The following is an 18,016-nucleotide window of genomic DNA, read 5'->3' as shown; positions in this document are numbered from 1 at the left end:
CTCAGGGCTCTGGGCATCTTTCCAGTGGCCCCTGTGAGAGTCAGTTCATCTTGCTCTGTGCTGTCTCACCACTGATCACTGAGCCACCTGGCCAAAGGCAGCTCACTCCCCGGGAGACCAGCTGGGAGAGGAGAGGCACTGAAGGCCAATGGGTCACAGTGTGGAGACAGCAGCCCTATGGACCACCCTCCACTAGTGCCGGGTCTGGGATGTAACCCTCTGTCCCGTTGCAGAGTCCCCCAGATTGTCCTAAACATCGACCTGGCCCCAACGATCCTGGACATCGCTGGGCTCGACCCGCCTCCCGACGTGGACGGCAAGTCTGTCCTCAAACTTCTGGACCTGGAAAAGCCAGGTAACAGGTGAGTCAACTTTCTTTCCTGCTGCTGACAGCCCCAGGCACCTGGCTCCCAGAACCAGCCAGAAGCTGAACGAGGTGGAGGCCAAGTAGCTTTGCCGTGCCGGGCGGTCGCCGAGCCAGGCGGAGTATTTCTTGGTCGTTTATACATAGCACGTTGATGGAGACACAGCCGTGGTCTGCGGGAAGTGAGAGGTGTTCCTTTAAATAAACTGTTAGCGCAGATCCGTTTGGAAAGTCCTCAGATGCCAACTGTAAATATTATTATTTTGCTTGCAGGTTTCGAACAAACAAAAAGGCCAAAATCTGGCGTGATACATTCCTGGTGGAAAGAGGGTAATTATTGGTTCCTGGGGTGCTTCTGGGAACCAGTCCTAGTGGGCAGCTTTCCCTGCTGGGTATTTTTTCCCCTTCGGTTTACGAAGCCTACAGATTTCGCAAGCCTGGTAACAAAATTGAATGGTTTGCTAGTCATTCTTCCTTCACTGGCCAGCAGAATAATGACTGTTGCATCAGAGAACTGTGAAGAATAAATTCTCATAAGAGGGTCCAAAGCCCTTACGTGGCTATGGATCTTACTGTCAGTTTCTCAGCCTTGGTTCCAAATCAGACCAGCCAATTGACTCTCTTAGCCATTCTTCCCAAGTCCTACCTGGCACCTTTCTACTTCCTCCCCTGGTATTCTTTCCTTAGTTTTAAATACACAAACATACAAGGCTGTGACTATTTCCCTAGTTGCTTCTGGATTTCCCCTTTTGCCTTATAATGCTCGCCATCTTTGCTTTTTTCCCTACGTATGTTGAGAGGAAGCATTTCTTTAAATTGCTTTTTAACAAAAAGAATCTTTGCGTCTGTAAAGCTACCCATTATATGCCAAAGTTTTGAAAGTGATGCTTTGAGGGGAAAGGATTCCTCCAATCCTGGCCTTTCCTCTTCACCCAGCCTTGTGGTGAGGGCCTCATCAGATGTTGAACTCTGTGGTCAGAGCCCTAACATCTATTTCTGGCTGTTTGAAGAATGAGGAGTCAGGGACAGGGAAGAGAACGCGAACAGGAGGGTCACAGGGGAGATAATTCAATCACTTCTCATATAAGAAGCTTTTCCCTTTCTGTCAAAGGAAATTTCTACGTAAGAAAGAAGAATCCAACAAGAATATCCAACAGTCAAATCACTTGCCCAAATATGAGAGGGTCAAAGAACTGTGCCAGCAAACCAGGTACCAGACAGCCTGCGAACAGCCTGGGCAGGTGAGTGATGCGGCTTTTCTCCGCCCCCACGTGCAGCTTCTCCATTTCTAATCGAGAAGGTTTTCAGCCCTGGCTGGGGGAGCTCAGCTGGGTGGGGCATTGTTCCGTGACCAAAGGGCTCTGGGTTCGAGTTACGGTCAGGGCACAAACTTGAACACCAGTTCAAGGCTGATCAGACATGTGAAATGAATAACCTGGTTATTATTAAAATGACCTCACTGTACTCTTTTGTATATGGTATCCTGCTCATTGAAGAGACATTCATAGTAGGTTGAAGGTTCAAGCCCTGGTCCAGCAGAGAATAATCCCAGGTCCAGGTATACACAGGAGGCAACTGGTCAGTGTTTCTCTCTTGCATCAATGTTTCTCTTTCTCTTCTCTCTCCCTTCTTCTTTTGCTAAAAAAGCAGTGAAAAAAGTGTCCTCAGATAAGGACTTAGAAATAAATTAATTAATGAAAAGATTTCCCCATGTATAATGTACATGTCTGTATAAATAAGCTTTTCGTAGCAGTCGTGGGGGGCTCACAGTAACACCTCCGCCATGACCGAGACCACAGGCTTGTGCCCTGACTGGGAATCTAACTGGTGACCCTTTGGTTCGCAGCCCGTGCTCAGTCCACTGAGCTACACCAGCCAGGGCTATTATAGGCACTCTTGATTGAGATTTCTGTTAGCTCCAAGAAATGCTATGTCATGATGCGAGAAACCGAATTTCTGCCCAAGTCATTGCAACTTAGACCAAAATCCGAGGAAAAAGAAGCGTAACTAACATTTTTGAGCATGTGTTTTAAGCGAGGTGCTGCACGCGGCATTTCCTGTGCATTGGCTCAATGTACCCTCACATCTGTCGAGTGAGGTGGGCCTCGCCATCACCACTGTACGGGGGGGGGAGTCTGTGTGCAGCCGGGGCGTGGCCGAAGTGGAATCCAAATTAGTTGTCTGATTCAAGAGCTCTGGCCACTGCCTTCCAGGGGAGGTTATGTTAACTAGGTAAAAGGAAGTCGAATCTTCTGACATCTGTTTTTTAAAACTCTTCTGTCCTCTAGCTAGCCACACGATTAGCCAACACCAGTTCCAATTTGGTCAGGCACACGGATAGCCTGGTTGTTGTTAACATGGCCCCATTCGTTGTACTCTTTTTATATACGGTGTCCCGCTGAGTGAAGAGTCGCTCCTAGTAAACAGTTTGACCCACCCACTGTCTGCATTTCCTCATGCTTTTCGTCCACACGGGCTCCTCTGAAACAGAAGACGGGCGAGGGAAGGTTGCTGAAGGAAGGGATGACACCAGGCCTTCAGAGCATTCTAGCAGGTCTTAATTTTCAAGTGTTTAGTGGAGAAACTTAGACCTGTTCATTATATTTTAATTTGAAGCCTTCAGATCCTTCTTATGGGAGCTCTAAGTATTATTATGACTAAAACCTCAGCATTGTTTGGTAGCTCTAGAATGATTTCTATGTGCCAGCCTTCATAGACTAGCTTACCTGGATTCAGTAGCTGGAAATGTCTAGTGTTAAATATAGCTCATGCAAATGGGTGATCTTCTTACTATTTAGCTCGCTATGTGGCAAGCATTATGACCATTTGGGAATCAGCTACACTGCCTACCTTTCAGTATTTAGTCTTGCAAACCTCTTCATAGGGCTTGTGCTGAAATTGGAGCCTAAACTGGGTCATGGTGCTCTGGCCCAAGCTTTCCGAGCAGGTGCTGTGTTGAAAATGTCACTTTGCTCCTTCATATTGTTCAGAACTTGTTTTGCCCCCGTGAAATGCTTCAGTGGCTGGCTCCCTGAATTGTCCTCTGCCACTTTATCCCTGTGTTAGGCAGTTTGAATGTAGGTTCTATCACATGGATACATGAGGATGTTAGCAGCGACCTCTTTTAGAAGAGCCTGGAGTCGTGGAATGAGGAATTCGACTGTGTCCCCAAAGGGGATTTCTTTAAGAGTCTGAGAACTTCAAGAAAATGTGGAGCCTCCTTATGTGGTCATTGAATCTGTGGGTCAAACCCAACATAGCTTAGTGGTGTTCTGTGGAATCTTTATACGTCGGCCTTTTTTGCTCTCTCTGGCTGCTTTGAAGATTATCTTTTCAGTTACAGTATCATTGACCTTTTAAGAAGGAAGAAAAAAGCCCAGAATAATGAGATTGTATTGTTCGGGATCAAGGTGACAGCTCAGGTTAGATCTCACTTGTCTGGAATCTATCTCTTGCCATTGATTTCACACCTGGTGCATCTCTTTCTTTAACCAAGAGTAACTGCCTTCGTTCGAAGGCAACACAGTCTTTTCTTTGATCGGGCCTTCCCTGGGGTGTAGAGGAAAAGGTAGCACCAGGAGCCCCACTTGCTTCGCTCCTAATCCTCGAAGACACAGCGTATGACCCCCTCCCACCACACGGCAATGCCTGGTCTCCCAAGGACTGTGTGGTGGGATCGATGTGGGTGCATGGAGTAAAGCAAATTTTTAAAAGACAGATTGAAATCACAAAGTTTGGGTTAGAAGATTGGCATCCACTGCTTTTTAGGGACCAGACACTTAATTTCTCCTGCGTCTTCGGTTTTCTGTCTCTAAAATGAGGAAACTTAATCAGTCTTCGAAGGATGAAGGATATCACGTGTGTGCGGAGCCGGGCGAACTGTGGAGCAGTGTGCGCATGCGGGGCGGTGGTCCTGTGCCAGGGCACCTCACCTGTCAGCCTCATTCCTCGGAAGCCGGCAGGGGATGCAAATGGGCTTGAATCCCAGACACTTGGCATCCCTTCTCCACTGCGTGAGCAGCACAGCCAGCAGGGACTGATTAAGACAGCGTGGACATATATGTGTGTGTTACTTCTGTTTCTGAATTAATATGAGGCTGAGTGTGAATTCCCACCCCTCTCAGCTGGAATTACACCCCTAGGACATTTATGTACAGACACACCACACACACAGACATGCACCAATGTGCAGACCTTAACTTCTGTCTGAAGAGACTTTGGTTCAACGGAGAACGGGACCAGTGATGCTCAGTTCCGGCTGCGCATCAGAATCACCTGGGGAGCTTTTGAAAACACTGATGCACAGCCTCACCCCAGACCAGTTAGAGTACAGCGTCCAGAGGCCAGCCAAGGCATCCGGATTTTCCAATAAGATTAAGAACCTCAGGCCTCCAGTAAGAAGAAACAGAGGTGGCAGGGGGCTTAGAAATTCTCTAGTTGAATGATACCGTTTTCCTAATAAGGAAATTTAGAGCCAGAAGACTTAAGCTAAATACAAACCCAAAGTCAGAACCTATTATCTCTTCTTTTCATGTTCTATCTTTTCTTCCCTAGAACATGCAGAAGTGTAAGACAGGAAACGTTCCCTTTGCAATTATAAATGGCATTTGACTGGCTGAAGCCATGGGGTTAGGACCCACTCACAGCATCGAAGACAATGGTTCTCACCCGTGACTGCACGTGAGAATCACAAGGTGTCTTTGGAAATGCTGCCATTCAAGTCCTACTCTGGAAAAATCAAATCGGAACTTCTGGGGAGGGGACCCAGGCATCAGCGATGGTTGCTTTTGTTTTGGATTTTGTTTTTCAAGTTCCTGAGTGATTCCCATAAGGAGCCAAGATGCAGAACCATTCATGTAGGGTGAACGTCATTTTTCCTCTTTTTTCTAGGTGTAAATATTGACTTGTTAAATAGCAGTTACATAAAAAAATTCCCTGTGCATTCAGTTCTGAAGCACATTTTTCATATGTTCTGTCATTTAAGAAGAAAAAATGTTTCATTTACGTACATCAAATGCCATGTCCTGGTGTGGGGTTGTTGAGTTCCAACATCTCTGCAGTGTAGTTTGCTTTTCTACACTTGTATCAACATAAAATCAAAGATTTGTAAAACTCTAAAAGGATCCCAGCATCAAGCAAAGGGAATGAGAATGCAACCTGTTGAGTATAACTGGTTTAGCTCCAGGATTTATGTTCTCATCCAAAAATTATCCCTCAGACCTTTTGTAACCAGGTGCAGAAGAGAAACAAAAGATGTTTACTGGCTAGAAATGGTTAAAATTGTTAGTTTGCCAGAAACTGACAGCCCGTTTCCAGAAACTCACGGAGCCCTGGTCAAAATCACAGCAATCACAGCGTGGCTCCAAGGCGTTTGCCTGAGTTCTCCTGACGCCAGAGGGTGTGGTCAGGAGGACTGAGCCCCAGTGCCGTCCTCTGGCTGGACTCTTGTCTGCTCAGGGCCCGCGTGCACACAGCTCAGCCCCTAAGTCTTGTCTCCGCCCCTCCTCAACCTCAGAGAACAGTTGTGCATCCACTTCAGTGTTTCGGCTTCTGTGCATTTCTCAAAATACGAACCACAAGGTTAAATATCAGACCATATCTAATGATGTCCTCAACAAGTCAGAGGCATAAACATAAGGACAGACACTACTACTCAACTACATGCTGTGGCCCCACCCCGTTTAATTTATGCTACTCTGCCTTATCTCCCACGACTCCCCAACATCCCACTCAGGTCCGGTTTCCCTCCTCCCTGCCCCTTCAATATGACTTTCTCATCTGCATGTAAGTGCTCTCCTCTGCCTTCCCAAATGCCGCCCCTCAACTGATGCCCACCTGACCCCTCATGCTCTGTCCCAGACTTTTCTCCTTTTTCACTGGCATCCTGGTCAGGGTGCATTAGGATTGCATCTCGGGTCCATCGTTTTCTTGGTATATGACATGGGCAAGGGAGTTAACCTAACTCCGCCTCAGTTTTCATTATCTGTAAGATGGGCATAATAATAGTACCTGCTGCAAAGGGCTGCTGCCAAGGTTAGATCTATTAGATATATTAAGTACCTGGCATATAGCAAGCACTCACCAATGCTGGCTATCAAGCATATGGCCAAGGTCAAGTTATGAATTTTACTTTTCCCTGAACTGCAAGAACCATACTTCTTCTAGCACTCCAATACTGACTTTTACACATAATTATCCAGAATAAAATATAGAGGAGGAAACATGTTCTCTCTTTTCTTCTCTTTCCTTTCCACGTTTTTTCCCCCATCCCTCTCACCCCATCTTAAAGGAACAGGAGAAAAATCTCAATGGCATGAGTAAGTCTCTTTCATGTTTGTGAAAAACAATTGACAGGGGCTTGAGCTAAGTATCAGTCTGAACAAGGACGTTTATGTGGTCTTGTACATTCCCTAGTGTTGAGATAAAAATTCTAAACACATGTCCACATGCAGGTAACTGCTTTTCATCCTGTTGGTACTGGCCTGAAGGGTAATCAGTTTATTGGAAAATCGCTGCACGGTTGTTTCATTTTGGAGAGTGTGATTTTACCTGCACTATGACCATACTCACTTAATGGGACATATAACGATGAAGAAGTGTTCTGCGTGTGTTTGTGTGTGTGTGAGTGTATAACTCAGCTGTCGTTGCAGTGCACCTTAGAAAAACTTATAGCTAAAGCTTTCGTTTCTTACTCATGAAAATGGGCATAAGTTGGTATAAATAAGAATATAGAACATTTGTGAGCAAACTGAGAAATGTATGCAGTTCAGCCCTGGCTGGTGTGCCTCAGTGGATTGAACCCCAGCCTGCGAACCAGAGTGTCGCTGGTTCGATTCCTAGTCAGGCACATGCCTGGGTTGCAGGCCAGGTCCCCAGTGGGGGACATACAAGAGGCAACCACAGACTGATATTTCTCTCCCTCTCTCTATCCCTTCCCCTCTGTCTAAAAATAAATTAATTAGAAAAAAAGTTTTTAAATGTATGCAATTCAAAATGTAGAAACTATAATGATTACCTAGTAGTGGTCACCGAGGAAAGGAAAATAACCAGAGTTCTATCATCACCTAATATTTTGCATGGACCATTTACACATGAAAACTATTCTATAAAATACAGTAGATATTATGTACATTTTAAATACGAAAACACAAACTCAGATGGGAAAGTAATTTGACCAAAGTCACACAGCTGTAAGGATGACAAGCAGGAGTTCAAACTGAGATCTGTGTGAACCAAGGCCCCAGGCGCCCCAGGAAATCATCCCTGTACCACACACAGTTTACACCCAGGAAACACGAACTGACCTGGGGACTGGATAACCAGTTTTAAAGGGCAATTATAATGGTTCTTCCGACTATAAGAATCCATTCTCACAACCATAAGAATGGCTCTGCATTCTTCTAGGGCATCTTTTCCTAAGAACTTCGAAAACACTCAACAATTTATTCTCGTGACATATACCTGAGGATAGGAGGAGCAAGTATTATTCTACCAGATATGGAATCTGGAAGAAAAAGAGATAATGCCATTTACTCAAGGCCATAAAGTTAGCAACAAATAATACTAGTAAAAATAAATTAAAATGGAAGACTTCAGGTCCCTAACCTAATACTTACCTCCATTAACAATGGCTGCCTCTCATCGTGTTAGATGATGGTCACTGCTGCAGTAAACAAATTTTGGCAGCACATCGGGTGGTTGTGAAGACTAAATGAATAAATTTGTGTAAAGTGCTCAGATCAGCACCTGGCATCAAGTAAAGGATTCTATAGCTGATGCTGATGATGAGGCCAATGATGGTGTTAAGTTGAAAGATCTGAAAGGCATTTGACATATTTCTCATTAGGTTTGGTCCCACCAAACTAGCTGCACACAGGGATCCCTGTGCCAAAACAGCCAGACAACTTTTCCTCACCTGGTGTTATCGACATACAGGGATATGTAATCAGTCAAAAACGCTGAGACAGAATTACTGAACAGAGCAATTTGAAAGTGAGCTAACATCATCAGGGCACGATTCAGGAGTATGAGACGTGGCCCTTGCAATTAATCCCAAGTTCCGATGCAGTTGGAAATACTAAAATAAAATCATAATAATTTAAGCAGTTATTTAAGTAGTTTAATCTGGCACCTTACCCACATGTTGGTGTGCAGACACATGACTGCCTGCTGAATGGCCAAGCCCAAGAGGCAGGAGGAGGCTCAGGTGAAGTCCCGCAGAGCAGGAAGAGAACTTGCAGAAGGATTGAGTGGTCAGAGAAGCTGGAGGAAATAGGATTTGGCCGTGAACTGACTGTACTGATAAACTTCGAGGGTGTGGACAACAGTGAGACGGCGTGAGGGCAGTATTTCCGCCAGGACACTTGTTAAACAAAAGCTGCTTCTGAGGCTGCCTCTCAGTCCCATTAGCAGCTGCCTCACCTGCGTTCTGCCTCATCTGATTCCTGAAACTCTTCTCAGTGCAGAATTATCTCATTATTTTGATCATTTGAGTGGCACACGGCATGAGTTTCAGAGCACTTCTTTTAAAAATTATCTTTCTTCTCCTCCCTCAATAATGCACGAAGATGACCATTGCAGCTGCAGCTATTTCAAGGTTTTATTGCTCAGCCATAAAAATTGTCATGATATCGAACACTAAAATGACTGTGGTAAAAATGTGTGGCAATTATATTTCATTAGCATTCCTGGAACACTTGCCACTAAGATCTTCAGAGTCCGTAGCTAATTGCTCTATCTCATAAGGTCTAGGACTTGTTCAAAGGGTTCATGGTATAAAAAGTAATTAGCATCTTTGTCCTGGCTCTTGTTTGATACAAGAATGTGGGGTATGTATGTTCATATATGTAGTGTGTGTGTGGGTATATGTGGGTGTGCATGTTTGTACATGTACGTGAATATACGTATGTATATTTTATTTTTGCATATGCATTGCCAGTGCCAAGTACAGTGCCAGACCCCAGGTGTGGTCAAGTTCAGCTCTTCAGGAAGGAAACAGCCTCTCCTTTCATCTTTATCCCATAGGAAGTCAGCAGGAATTTGGCTAATGGAAAAATGCAGGTTGTGTTCCAAATAGGCAAAGTCACTAAAGATTCTGCCTACGCTTTTGTGTTCTACAAGCATCTACTTGTAGCCTCAGCAATTCCAGGCCAAGATTATTTTTTTTAAAGGCAGAATTTTTTAATGCATGGTGGTTCTCACAAAGGAAGGTGTTCATTCTAGTTGTGTGTTTAGAAAATAGTATTTGTTTTAACGTTGATATAAATGGGTGCCTCAAAAGACATAAGGCTATTTTTTTCAAAAATAAAATTAGCCATGTTCTTCTGCCTGATAGAACACCTTGTAACCTTCTATTGGACTTGAATTATGAGTCAGCTGTCTGCTTCTTTTGCTATTATGGGCAATAAACAGTCAACTGCCAGTTTTTGAACACTTGAAGTAGAGATTACCCAGGTGGACAGATGTGCCTTAACCCCTTTGGATTGAAGACAGATACTCAAGCATCACTGATTCCCAAAGTTGGTGGAGCTATAAAAGGTTATCACTTATTTTGATGACACTTTTCACCAGCAAAAATTCTATGTGGCATGTAATTATTTCTGAATGGAGTTGCAGTCCAGTCTCCTCAAGCTAATTAGGCACAGCTGGGAGCATTGCAAACCCAGGCCTGGACAGCACTGGGGTCCGCCTGGGATGGCAGAACCGTGGAAAGGCACGTGCTGTTTTCAGCTGAGAGTGCACAGACTCAGCTCTGTCACTTGTCAACTAACTGTGGAGAGAGAGGGAGAAGACCAGGTTACTCTTCATGTTGCCAGTGTAGATGAGCTAGTAGTGTTTCACCTGTGCAACTGGAGACATCTTCTCACACCCAAGATGCCCACCACACCCACATTCAAGAATACTGTTGCTCACTCCAAGACTCATCCATCTGAGCTGTCCTCTTGGAAACCAGCCGCAGAGAGGTCCAGCAACCTGACTTTGCAAATGTAAAGCAGTGGTTCTTAACCCCAACTACACGTTAAAATCACTTTTTGAAAATCCTACTGTAGAGTCAAGAGGGAGAACCATTGATTGAACATAAGCTAGTAGGCCTTATCAAGCTGACTTCACATTTCAGGGCTTTTATTTGTTTGCTTTTAGTTAAATCATCTATCTCTACGTTAGTTAATCCTTAGATTGTTCTTGTTTCTGTTGCTTTTACACAGCTTTGTAAATAGGTAGTTGCCTTGTCCCCCGCCGAGCTCCTGCCTCTCAGGGTGGAGATGTTGTACATCTCAGACATTCCATCAAAGCCACACAAAAAAGTAGCCTGATGTGGCTTGAAGTAATCAGCTAAATTCAATAGCACCAAGAGTGTACGGGGCTAAAGCAAAATCACAGAACTGGTTCTCTGTAGCTGGGGTTTGGGAACAATATGGTAGACACTCAAAAGCAGGCGAGATAAGTCAACATTTAATGAAGGCAGGTGACTCTGGTAAGAGAAAACAAACTGTGACTCGGAACCTTGGTCCATTGTGAACGGCTGACACCATTTTGCCCATGAGTGAGTGCCACCTGTCTGCTGACCAAGCCGTCTGAGGCCCTTAACCAACCTTAACCTTGCCTCGGGACACTTGGAAACGGAAAAGTTACCCACGTGTGGCACAGGCACAACAAGAGGCTACATGAGACTTTATGTGGTGCATGAAAGAACATCTTTTATTTAAGAATTTTGTATTTAATGTATACGTGAAAATATATAACTGGCAAAACAAACACATACTTTTATAATTATCATTGCTTTGGCCACAGTTTAGAAATGTATCCATTTAAAGAAAAGTATCAGTAAATAATTACACACTGGTGATATTCATAGATGGAAGGGGAGAAAAGAGCTTCGATAACACTGCAGGATAGCATTTTGTAACAACTGTGGTCAACTTAAAATTGAGGTCATTATGTTTTCTGCTTCTGCAGTTAACATTTTAGAAAGGGAGAAGGGGGGAATAGAAAGTAAAAGGCTGGTGATTTGGTCTTTCCGATACGGAGGCCCCTGTGAAATGACCCCCGGGTGAAGCACTATTATTGCAGCCGGACGGACGGGTCCTCAGGAAACAGGAACGTGAGACCTGCAGCGGAGTTGTTACTCGTCCACAGTTGGAGCTGGCAGTGTCTGCAGCGGCCTTTTTTACTTTGCAAGTTTTAGGGTAGAGTTTTTAAAATTGATTTTAGAGAGAAAGGGAGAGGGGGAGAGAGAGAGAGAGAGAAACATCAGTTTGTTGTTCCACTTATTTATGCATTCATTGGTAAATTTCTGTATGTGCCCTGACCAGGAATGGAACCCACGGCCTTGGCGAATGGGGACAGTGCTCTAGCCAACGAGGCTACCCAGCCAGGGCCAAGCAGGTGTTTTAAAAAATCTTTTTTTGACTGTAGTTTACACTCAGCATTTTGCATTAGTTTCAGGTATACGGCATTGTGGTTAGACAATCATATAGTTACAAGGTGTTCCCCCTGATATTTACGGCACCATGCGTAGTTGCTACAATATTACTGACTGGATTCATAGGAAATCCAGTGCAGCATAGGACTGCACTTTACATCTGCACCAGTCTTGATCGAAGACTCGAACTTGAAAACCCAGTGCCTGCTCCCCGTGCGCCCCTCTTGGGAGGGTGGACATTGTGTCTTCGGGAGCAGCGCTCTCTGCTGGGTGTGTGGCGTCTGGAGCAGGGCAAGGCACAAAGGAAAACCGGACGTGTCTGGGCTGAGTGAAAGTTGGCTCGCCCTGGATGGACTCAGATTAAAGTCATCTCTGTCTTCCTCCTGGGCCACTCTTCTCTGACTCGCATTAGAAATTCAGGGGCAGAGAACAAAGCAGCCACGTTTGTTTTTCCAGAGAAGAAGGGGTCTGGGGAAAACGGCCCTGACAGCTGAGCTCTGGGGCCTGTGAATGAGGGGCTTTTACGTGTTTCACTCAAGACTCTGTTTAGTCTGGATGCTAAGGATTTATGTATCAATTTTTGGCTCTGGTGTCATTGAGGTAGTCCTGATTTCCAATGATTTTGTTGTCATCTGTATTTGCCTTCACCGAAAGAGGACTGGGAGCCGACTCAGTGCAGGGCCACTTAAAAGCTTGCCTTTCTGCAAGCACTCTCATTAAGGGGGCTGCCAGGGCTTCTCAAAACCATAGCGGCAGTGCTTAATAAGAAACACCTGGTTGGCTTTTGCAGAAGTGGCAGTGCATTGAGGACGCATCGGGCAAGCTTCGAATTCACAAGTGTAAAGGATCCAGCGACCTGCTCCCCGTCAGGCAGAGCACGCGGAACCTCTACTCTCGCGGCTTCCACCACAAGGACAAAGAGTGCAATTGTGGAGAGTCTGGCTATCGCGCCAGCAGGAGCCAGAGGAAGAGTCAGAGGCAGTTCCTGAGAAACGAGGGGACTCCGAGTAAGACACAGGCGGTGGCTGTCTCAGAGGCAGGCCGGGGCATTTGGGGACAGACACGACAGAGAGAAAAGGCTTGCTCTGTCTACATTTGAGCTATGAGCAATGCATAGTTTTAGGGCTAAAAGTGGATAATCCTTCTGTTCATAATACGAAAGCTAAGGTAAATTGAAGTTTTGCTTTGTGCGCATTTTCACTTAACCGTAGAATACAAATACAGGGGCTGGCACAAATAATGCCCCCTGATTATTACAAAAGCTTTTATTGCAAACTCACAGACACGTAATTCTGTAACATAACAATATCACACTCAAGCACACCGCACGACATTTCAGAAGAAATGTTCAAATTAAAACAATAAATTATTACACCCATATTATTACCCTACTAACCACACTTAAGCAGGTGCTACTTCTGCTGGACCCTGTATATTCATTAAAAGCACCAGACACAAAACCTGCACACCACACACAAAAGAGCTATCGAGGAGTAAACAGTATATAGTTCAGGTTGATTTTATTTTATGTTAATGCTAATGTACTGATTAGTCTGCCTTACGATGCTGTAAAAAAAAAAAACAGAGAAAATAAATCCAAGGTTTCAATGCTTGTTCACTTAACTAATAGGAAAAGCATAAATATTCATAAAAGCGTATGTGTTTTCGGACAATATATTTTTAAAATTCTTCTTCACTGGCAGAGTCAAAAAAGTTGAATTCAGTATGAAAAATCACTGCCTAGCATTTTTTTTTATTGAAAGTATCAGAGATTGTTGCTATTATTATATAGGTAAGAAAACCTAGTCCTATACAGTCCATGAAAGAATGGGGGTCTAGCGCCATCTAGTGGCATAATAGAACCCGACTCATTTCTGTGGTCAGTCCTTCTTATACTGGTTTGAAAATAACCAACATGCATTAGATTCAATATCTGTGTCCAATATTAGGAAAGCAAATCATTCACTAGAACAGTGGAAACCCTTAAAACAGGTTTTTTTATCCTGAATCGCACAGATGGGCTTTCAGGGATCATGACACCCCTAATATGTTATCCAAAATTTTAAGTATAATCTATGTGTATATGCATTTTTCTGGATCTTCATAACCTCCAACAAATTCTCAAAGGAGTTAATAACTCAAAAGTCTGAGAACTGTTAATGTGGGAGGTTTTCTTTCCTCCCTGAGAGAAAATGCCAGGTTTAATATTTTACATATCAAATGGAAAACCCACAAGGGACACGGACCCCTCTCACGATCCCTTAGCAGAAACTGATGACCATGGTCAGCTGAGAGGTGGGGGCAGCCTCCTGTCACCCAGGAACCTGGGGACAGCTCCCAAGGGCTGTCCACAACGCACAATGATTTTTCAATACAGAGTACAAACTAAGGAATTCTAGGGTACCTTTCCAAGCTGCATGGAGTCTTATACATTTGAGAGCAGGAGGGGTGTCCATAAGTGGACATTGCCCTCAGCGCAGGACTCTGCAGAGAGAAAGAGGCAGTTCTGATACCGCAGCCAATAGGCGTCTCCTTCCTCCGGTTCTAGCAGGGAAGGCCTGTGAGCATGCCGCACAGAGCCCACCTGCGTCTGGTCAGCAGGGACCCGTGTTTGCACGTTAAGCTCCGACCCAGCGCACTGTGAGCCTTGACAGTGGTGTATAGTGACCGGAAGACAAGCTGGCCTCCCCCTGGAATGAGCCTCCATCTGCCAGGTGTTAAGAGTAGTTGGCTGATGGAAGCATTCACCAAATTGAACATTTCTTAGAGTGATCCTCTATTATTTGTGAAATAGCAGGTGTCTAGAGCATCTGCCTTTTTGAAAAAGCCTCCCAAAGTAATAAGAAGGCTCTTTAGTTTTCAGACTCTGAATTACTTAAAATCTGAATTTATCTCCGTAACCTTGCAAAATGGAAGTAACGTTCAAGGCACTTCAGTCTTCTCATCCATAAAACAAGAATAAAACCAAAATCATTAGCCTATTTGGGTAATCTGATGTTTTAAAGATTTATCATAATAATACTTGTTTTTCAAGATTATAGATTAGAGATAAGTGTGAGATGAATAGCAAAGGTCAAAAAGCGATAGTCACCATTATTAATAATGATAATGAGGGCTATAATTTTATTCAAACTGCCTTAGCAGTTCATGTAGGAAATTCACTGTAGTTCACAGCCTCCCATCGGTGGAGAGGATGGCAGTGATCACCCAGGTCTGCCCCACCACTGGAGGGAGGGAGGGGGGCCCGAAGCCATGACCCTGTCTCCAAGTGGCAAAGCCAGGACTGGATTCCATCCCTCCCAGAGGTAACTCCAATGAGCTGCTCATGCCACTGCAATGCCCCACTGTGTACCGTGTGCCGCTTTTCAAAGTGCTTATCAGGCCAGGTGATCCTTTTCTTCCCCCTTCAAGCACATCTGGACACCGTATTAACATATCTTCCCTTGTTTCCAGAGTACAAGCCCAGGTTCGTCCACACTCGGCAGACGCGTTCCTTGTCAGTTGAATTTGAAGGCGAAGTATATGACATAAATCTGGAAGAGGAAGAACTGCAAGTGTTGCAGCCAAGAAACATTGCCAAGCGTCATGATGAAGGCCACCAGGGGCCAGGGGGTCGCCAAGCTGCCAGCGGTGGCCCTGGGGATGCTGCGCTGGCCAACAGTGGCAATGCTGTGGGCCTGCCCACCACCGTCCGAGTGACCCACAAGTAGGAACGGTTTATGTGTTCACGAGGGTGGAGTTCAAAGCCGTCCCCGTGTAGCACCACTACTTGGTCCCCGTATAAAATGTCACTCAACAATGTGATGTCCGAGGGCTGGCCAACATAACAGCAGGGTTAAAGGCACAGTAAGGAGCCCAAACAGTCATAGATTTGGGCGTGTGCTTTAGGTGCAATTTCACATTAAGGCTGATCAGCTGGGAATTTAGCCAGAGTGATTCTGGCACCTCTTCCTTAGCAGGCATGGAGCTCTGCCATTAAGGAGTCACCTTTGGGGCATCTAGAAAAGAGAGGGAAACCATTCGCCCCACTGGTTAGGGGTTCTTCATGGTGCGTGGTCACTGTGGCTCAGAGCAGGTGCAGTCACAGCCTCGGAAATTACACAGAGATCAAGGGAAGACCATGGGTCCTGGACAAGGCCCCAGAGAGACGGCATAGGCTTGGAATGGACGTGAGATGCAGAAGCACCTCACCTGTCCAGATCCTGAAAAGCATGGGGCCTCGGACGTCACGGAGATGGGAGGGGGATGGTTCCCCGCAGCTTTCATGGTCTAAAATCGATGGACTCTCTTGACAGAGAAGTGATTTCTTTCTGGCTACATTAGAAAAATCTTGTTTTGTCTTTCATTTCATCACTTTGGGCAGGCAGGATACCATGAGCCACATCAGACATTTATCCCTGGGGCTGGTCTCCAGGTGCCTGTCACTGTTCAAAGATTTGGACCAGTATTTGTTTCTCTGATGTTATCGATCAACCTCACCTCCCACCATCTTTCTATTGCTTGGCCTGCCTCTTCACTTCAGACATAACGGGGTGCTCCAGGCAGGCTTTTATAAAGAAATAAGTGGGATGAGCAACTCGCGATTCTAGCTGCACTTTGTCAAACAAGTCATTTCCATTATAACTATGAAAAACTCATTTTTCCCCCTACAATACTTGATGGGGCTTTCAAAGCTGGAGTTCTGGGGTTTTACCTTTTCATGGGAACATGAACACTGAGAGGTGTCTCGAAAGGTGACCTGAGCGGTGACCACTCTCTGACAGCATGCTCTGCCCACCAGTAGCCGGGAGACATTCCCACTTACCCTGGCCTTTGGCTCAGCTCCAAACCATAGCTTGTATCCAAACCAAGCATTTAGAGGACGATTAAGTTCCCTTTGCCATTTCTAATACTGTTTTAAATCTTAGATCATAGACCTATCTCTAATGTTTCTTGCTTGTTTTTATAGGTGCTTTATTCTTCCAAACGATACAATCCATTGTGAGAGAGAACTGTATCAGTCGGCCAGAGCGTGGAAGGACCACAAGGCGTACATCGACAAAGAGGTGAGCGTGGCCGTGCGACCGGAAGGAATATTCCCAATGCAAGCCGGGCTCGCCTGTCCTACTGGTGGTACATGTTGTGTGTACCCGTCACCTTTGCGTAGTTATATGAAAAATAGAACAGCAAGGTATTTCTCATTCTTCAGTGACACGGTGATAGTCCTGACCGAAAACAAAATAGAGTGTGAGAGAAGAAGGGGGCCCCAGAGAGATGGTGTAGTTGGGAATGGACGTGAGATGCAGAAGCACCTCACCTGTCCAGATCCCGAAGAGCACGGGGCCTCGGACGTCATGGAGGCGGGAGGGGGATGCTTCTCAGTGACCTTCTGAAGTCTCTGTGAGAAAATAACTCAGTTGTAAAGGAGGCACCTGTCAGTGCTCATGATAAGACGTCAGCTGGGATACAGAGGGAGATATATTCTATGCTCGGTTTGTTTCCACGTTAATTATTATCTCCGAGGAAGGGCTGTCATCATGGAACACAGAAAATGAGGTAAAAAGAAAGGTTCTTAGCCCAGAAAATCCTTAGAAATGTTATTGTCGAAGTGCATGTTTTCCAGATCGAAGCTTTGCAAGATAAAATTAAGAATTTAAGAGAAGTGCGAGGGCACCTGAAGCGGAGGAAGCCCGGGGAGTGTGTCTGCAGTAAACAGAGGTGAGCTGGGCGCAGCCGGGCCGCACTCCACACTCGGGCTTTGCACGGGCTCCGTGGGTCAGCACTGGGCCTGCTTCTCTCTTTTACCAGTAGAAAGATTAATAAAATGAATGTATTATTATATGTTTGTAATGACCTAAATTATTTAGGTCAACATGTCATAAACCTACACAGACAGGGAAAAAATTAAAATTGTAAGTCCCATTAAGCTCAGATAGTTACAATAAAGTAACTGAGAATAAACTCTTTAACAAATGCATGATTAGGAAGACTCACTTTTTCATCTTCTTCCTGTAGCTATTACAATAAAGAGAAAGGTGCAAAAAAACAAGAGAAATTGAAGAGCCATCTCCACCCATTCAAGTGAGTATTGCAACCCCGTGTCCCACAGTTGCTGGAAGTAAAGGACTGGGTGCTAGGCAACCCTGAAAGGCCGCGGGGACTCCTGTGTGGTCAGGGAGCCTGCTCGGGAAAATGTGGGTGCCGCTGGGAAAGCACAGAGCCCCAGGCCTTGAGAGCAAGCCCACACCTTG

General features: G+C 45.1%; 1 protein-coding gene across 2 annotated transcripts in view; it reads left to right on the top strand.

Moving 5' to 3' along the window:
• The window catches only part of SULF1 (sulfatase 1), a 151,486-nt gene that overhangs the window by 115,887 nt on the left and 17,583 nt on the right, over positions 1 to 18,016 (top strand). For both annotated transcript variants that reach the window (XM_037148941.2, XM_053661157.1), the window contains 8 exons: positions 234 to 362; positions 638 to 694; positions 1,476 to 1,605; positions 12,577 to 12,793; positions 15,240 to 15,492; positions 16,735 to 16,831; positions 17,389 to 17,483; positions 17,781 to 17,846. In XM_037148941.2, the coding sequence (XP_037004836.2) occupies positions 234 to 362; positions 638 to 694; positions 1,476 to 1,605; positions 12,577 to 12,793; positions 15,240 to 15,492; positions 16,735 to 16,831; positions 17,389 to 17,483; positions 17,781 to 17,846 (1,044 nt within the window). The remainder of the gene's footprint in view (positions 1 to 233; positions 363 to 637; positions 695 to 1,475; positions 1,606 to 12,576; positions 12,794 to 15,239; positions 15,493 to 16,734; positions 16,832 to 17,388; positions 17,484 to 17,780; positions 17,847 to 18,016) is intronic.

The sequence above is a fragment of the Artibeus jamaicensis genome, unplaced genomic scaffold (assembly GCF_021234435.1).
Source record: "Artibeus jamaicensis isolate MK-2021 breed Jamaican fruit bat unplaced genomic scaffold, CSHL_Jam_final scaffold_916, whole genome shotgun sequence".
NCBI lineage: Eukaryota > Metazoa > Chordata > Mammalia > Chiroptera > Phyllostomidae > Artibeus > Artibeus jamaicensis.
This window is presented reverse-complemented; position numbering and strand designations above follow the sequence as displayed.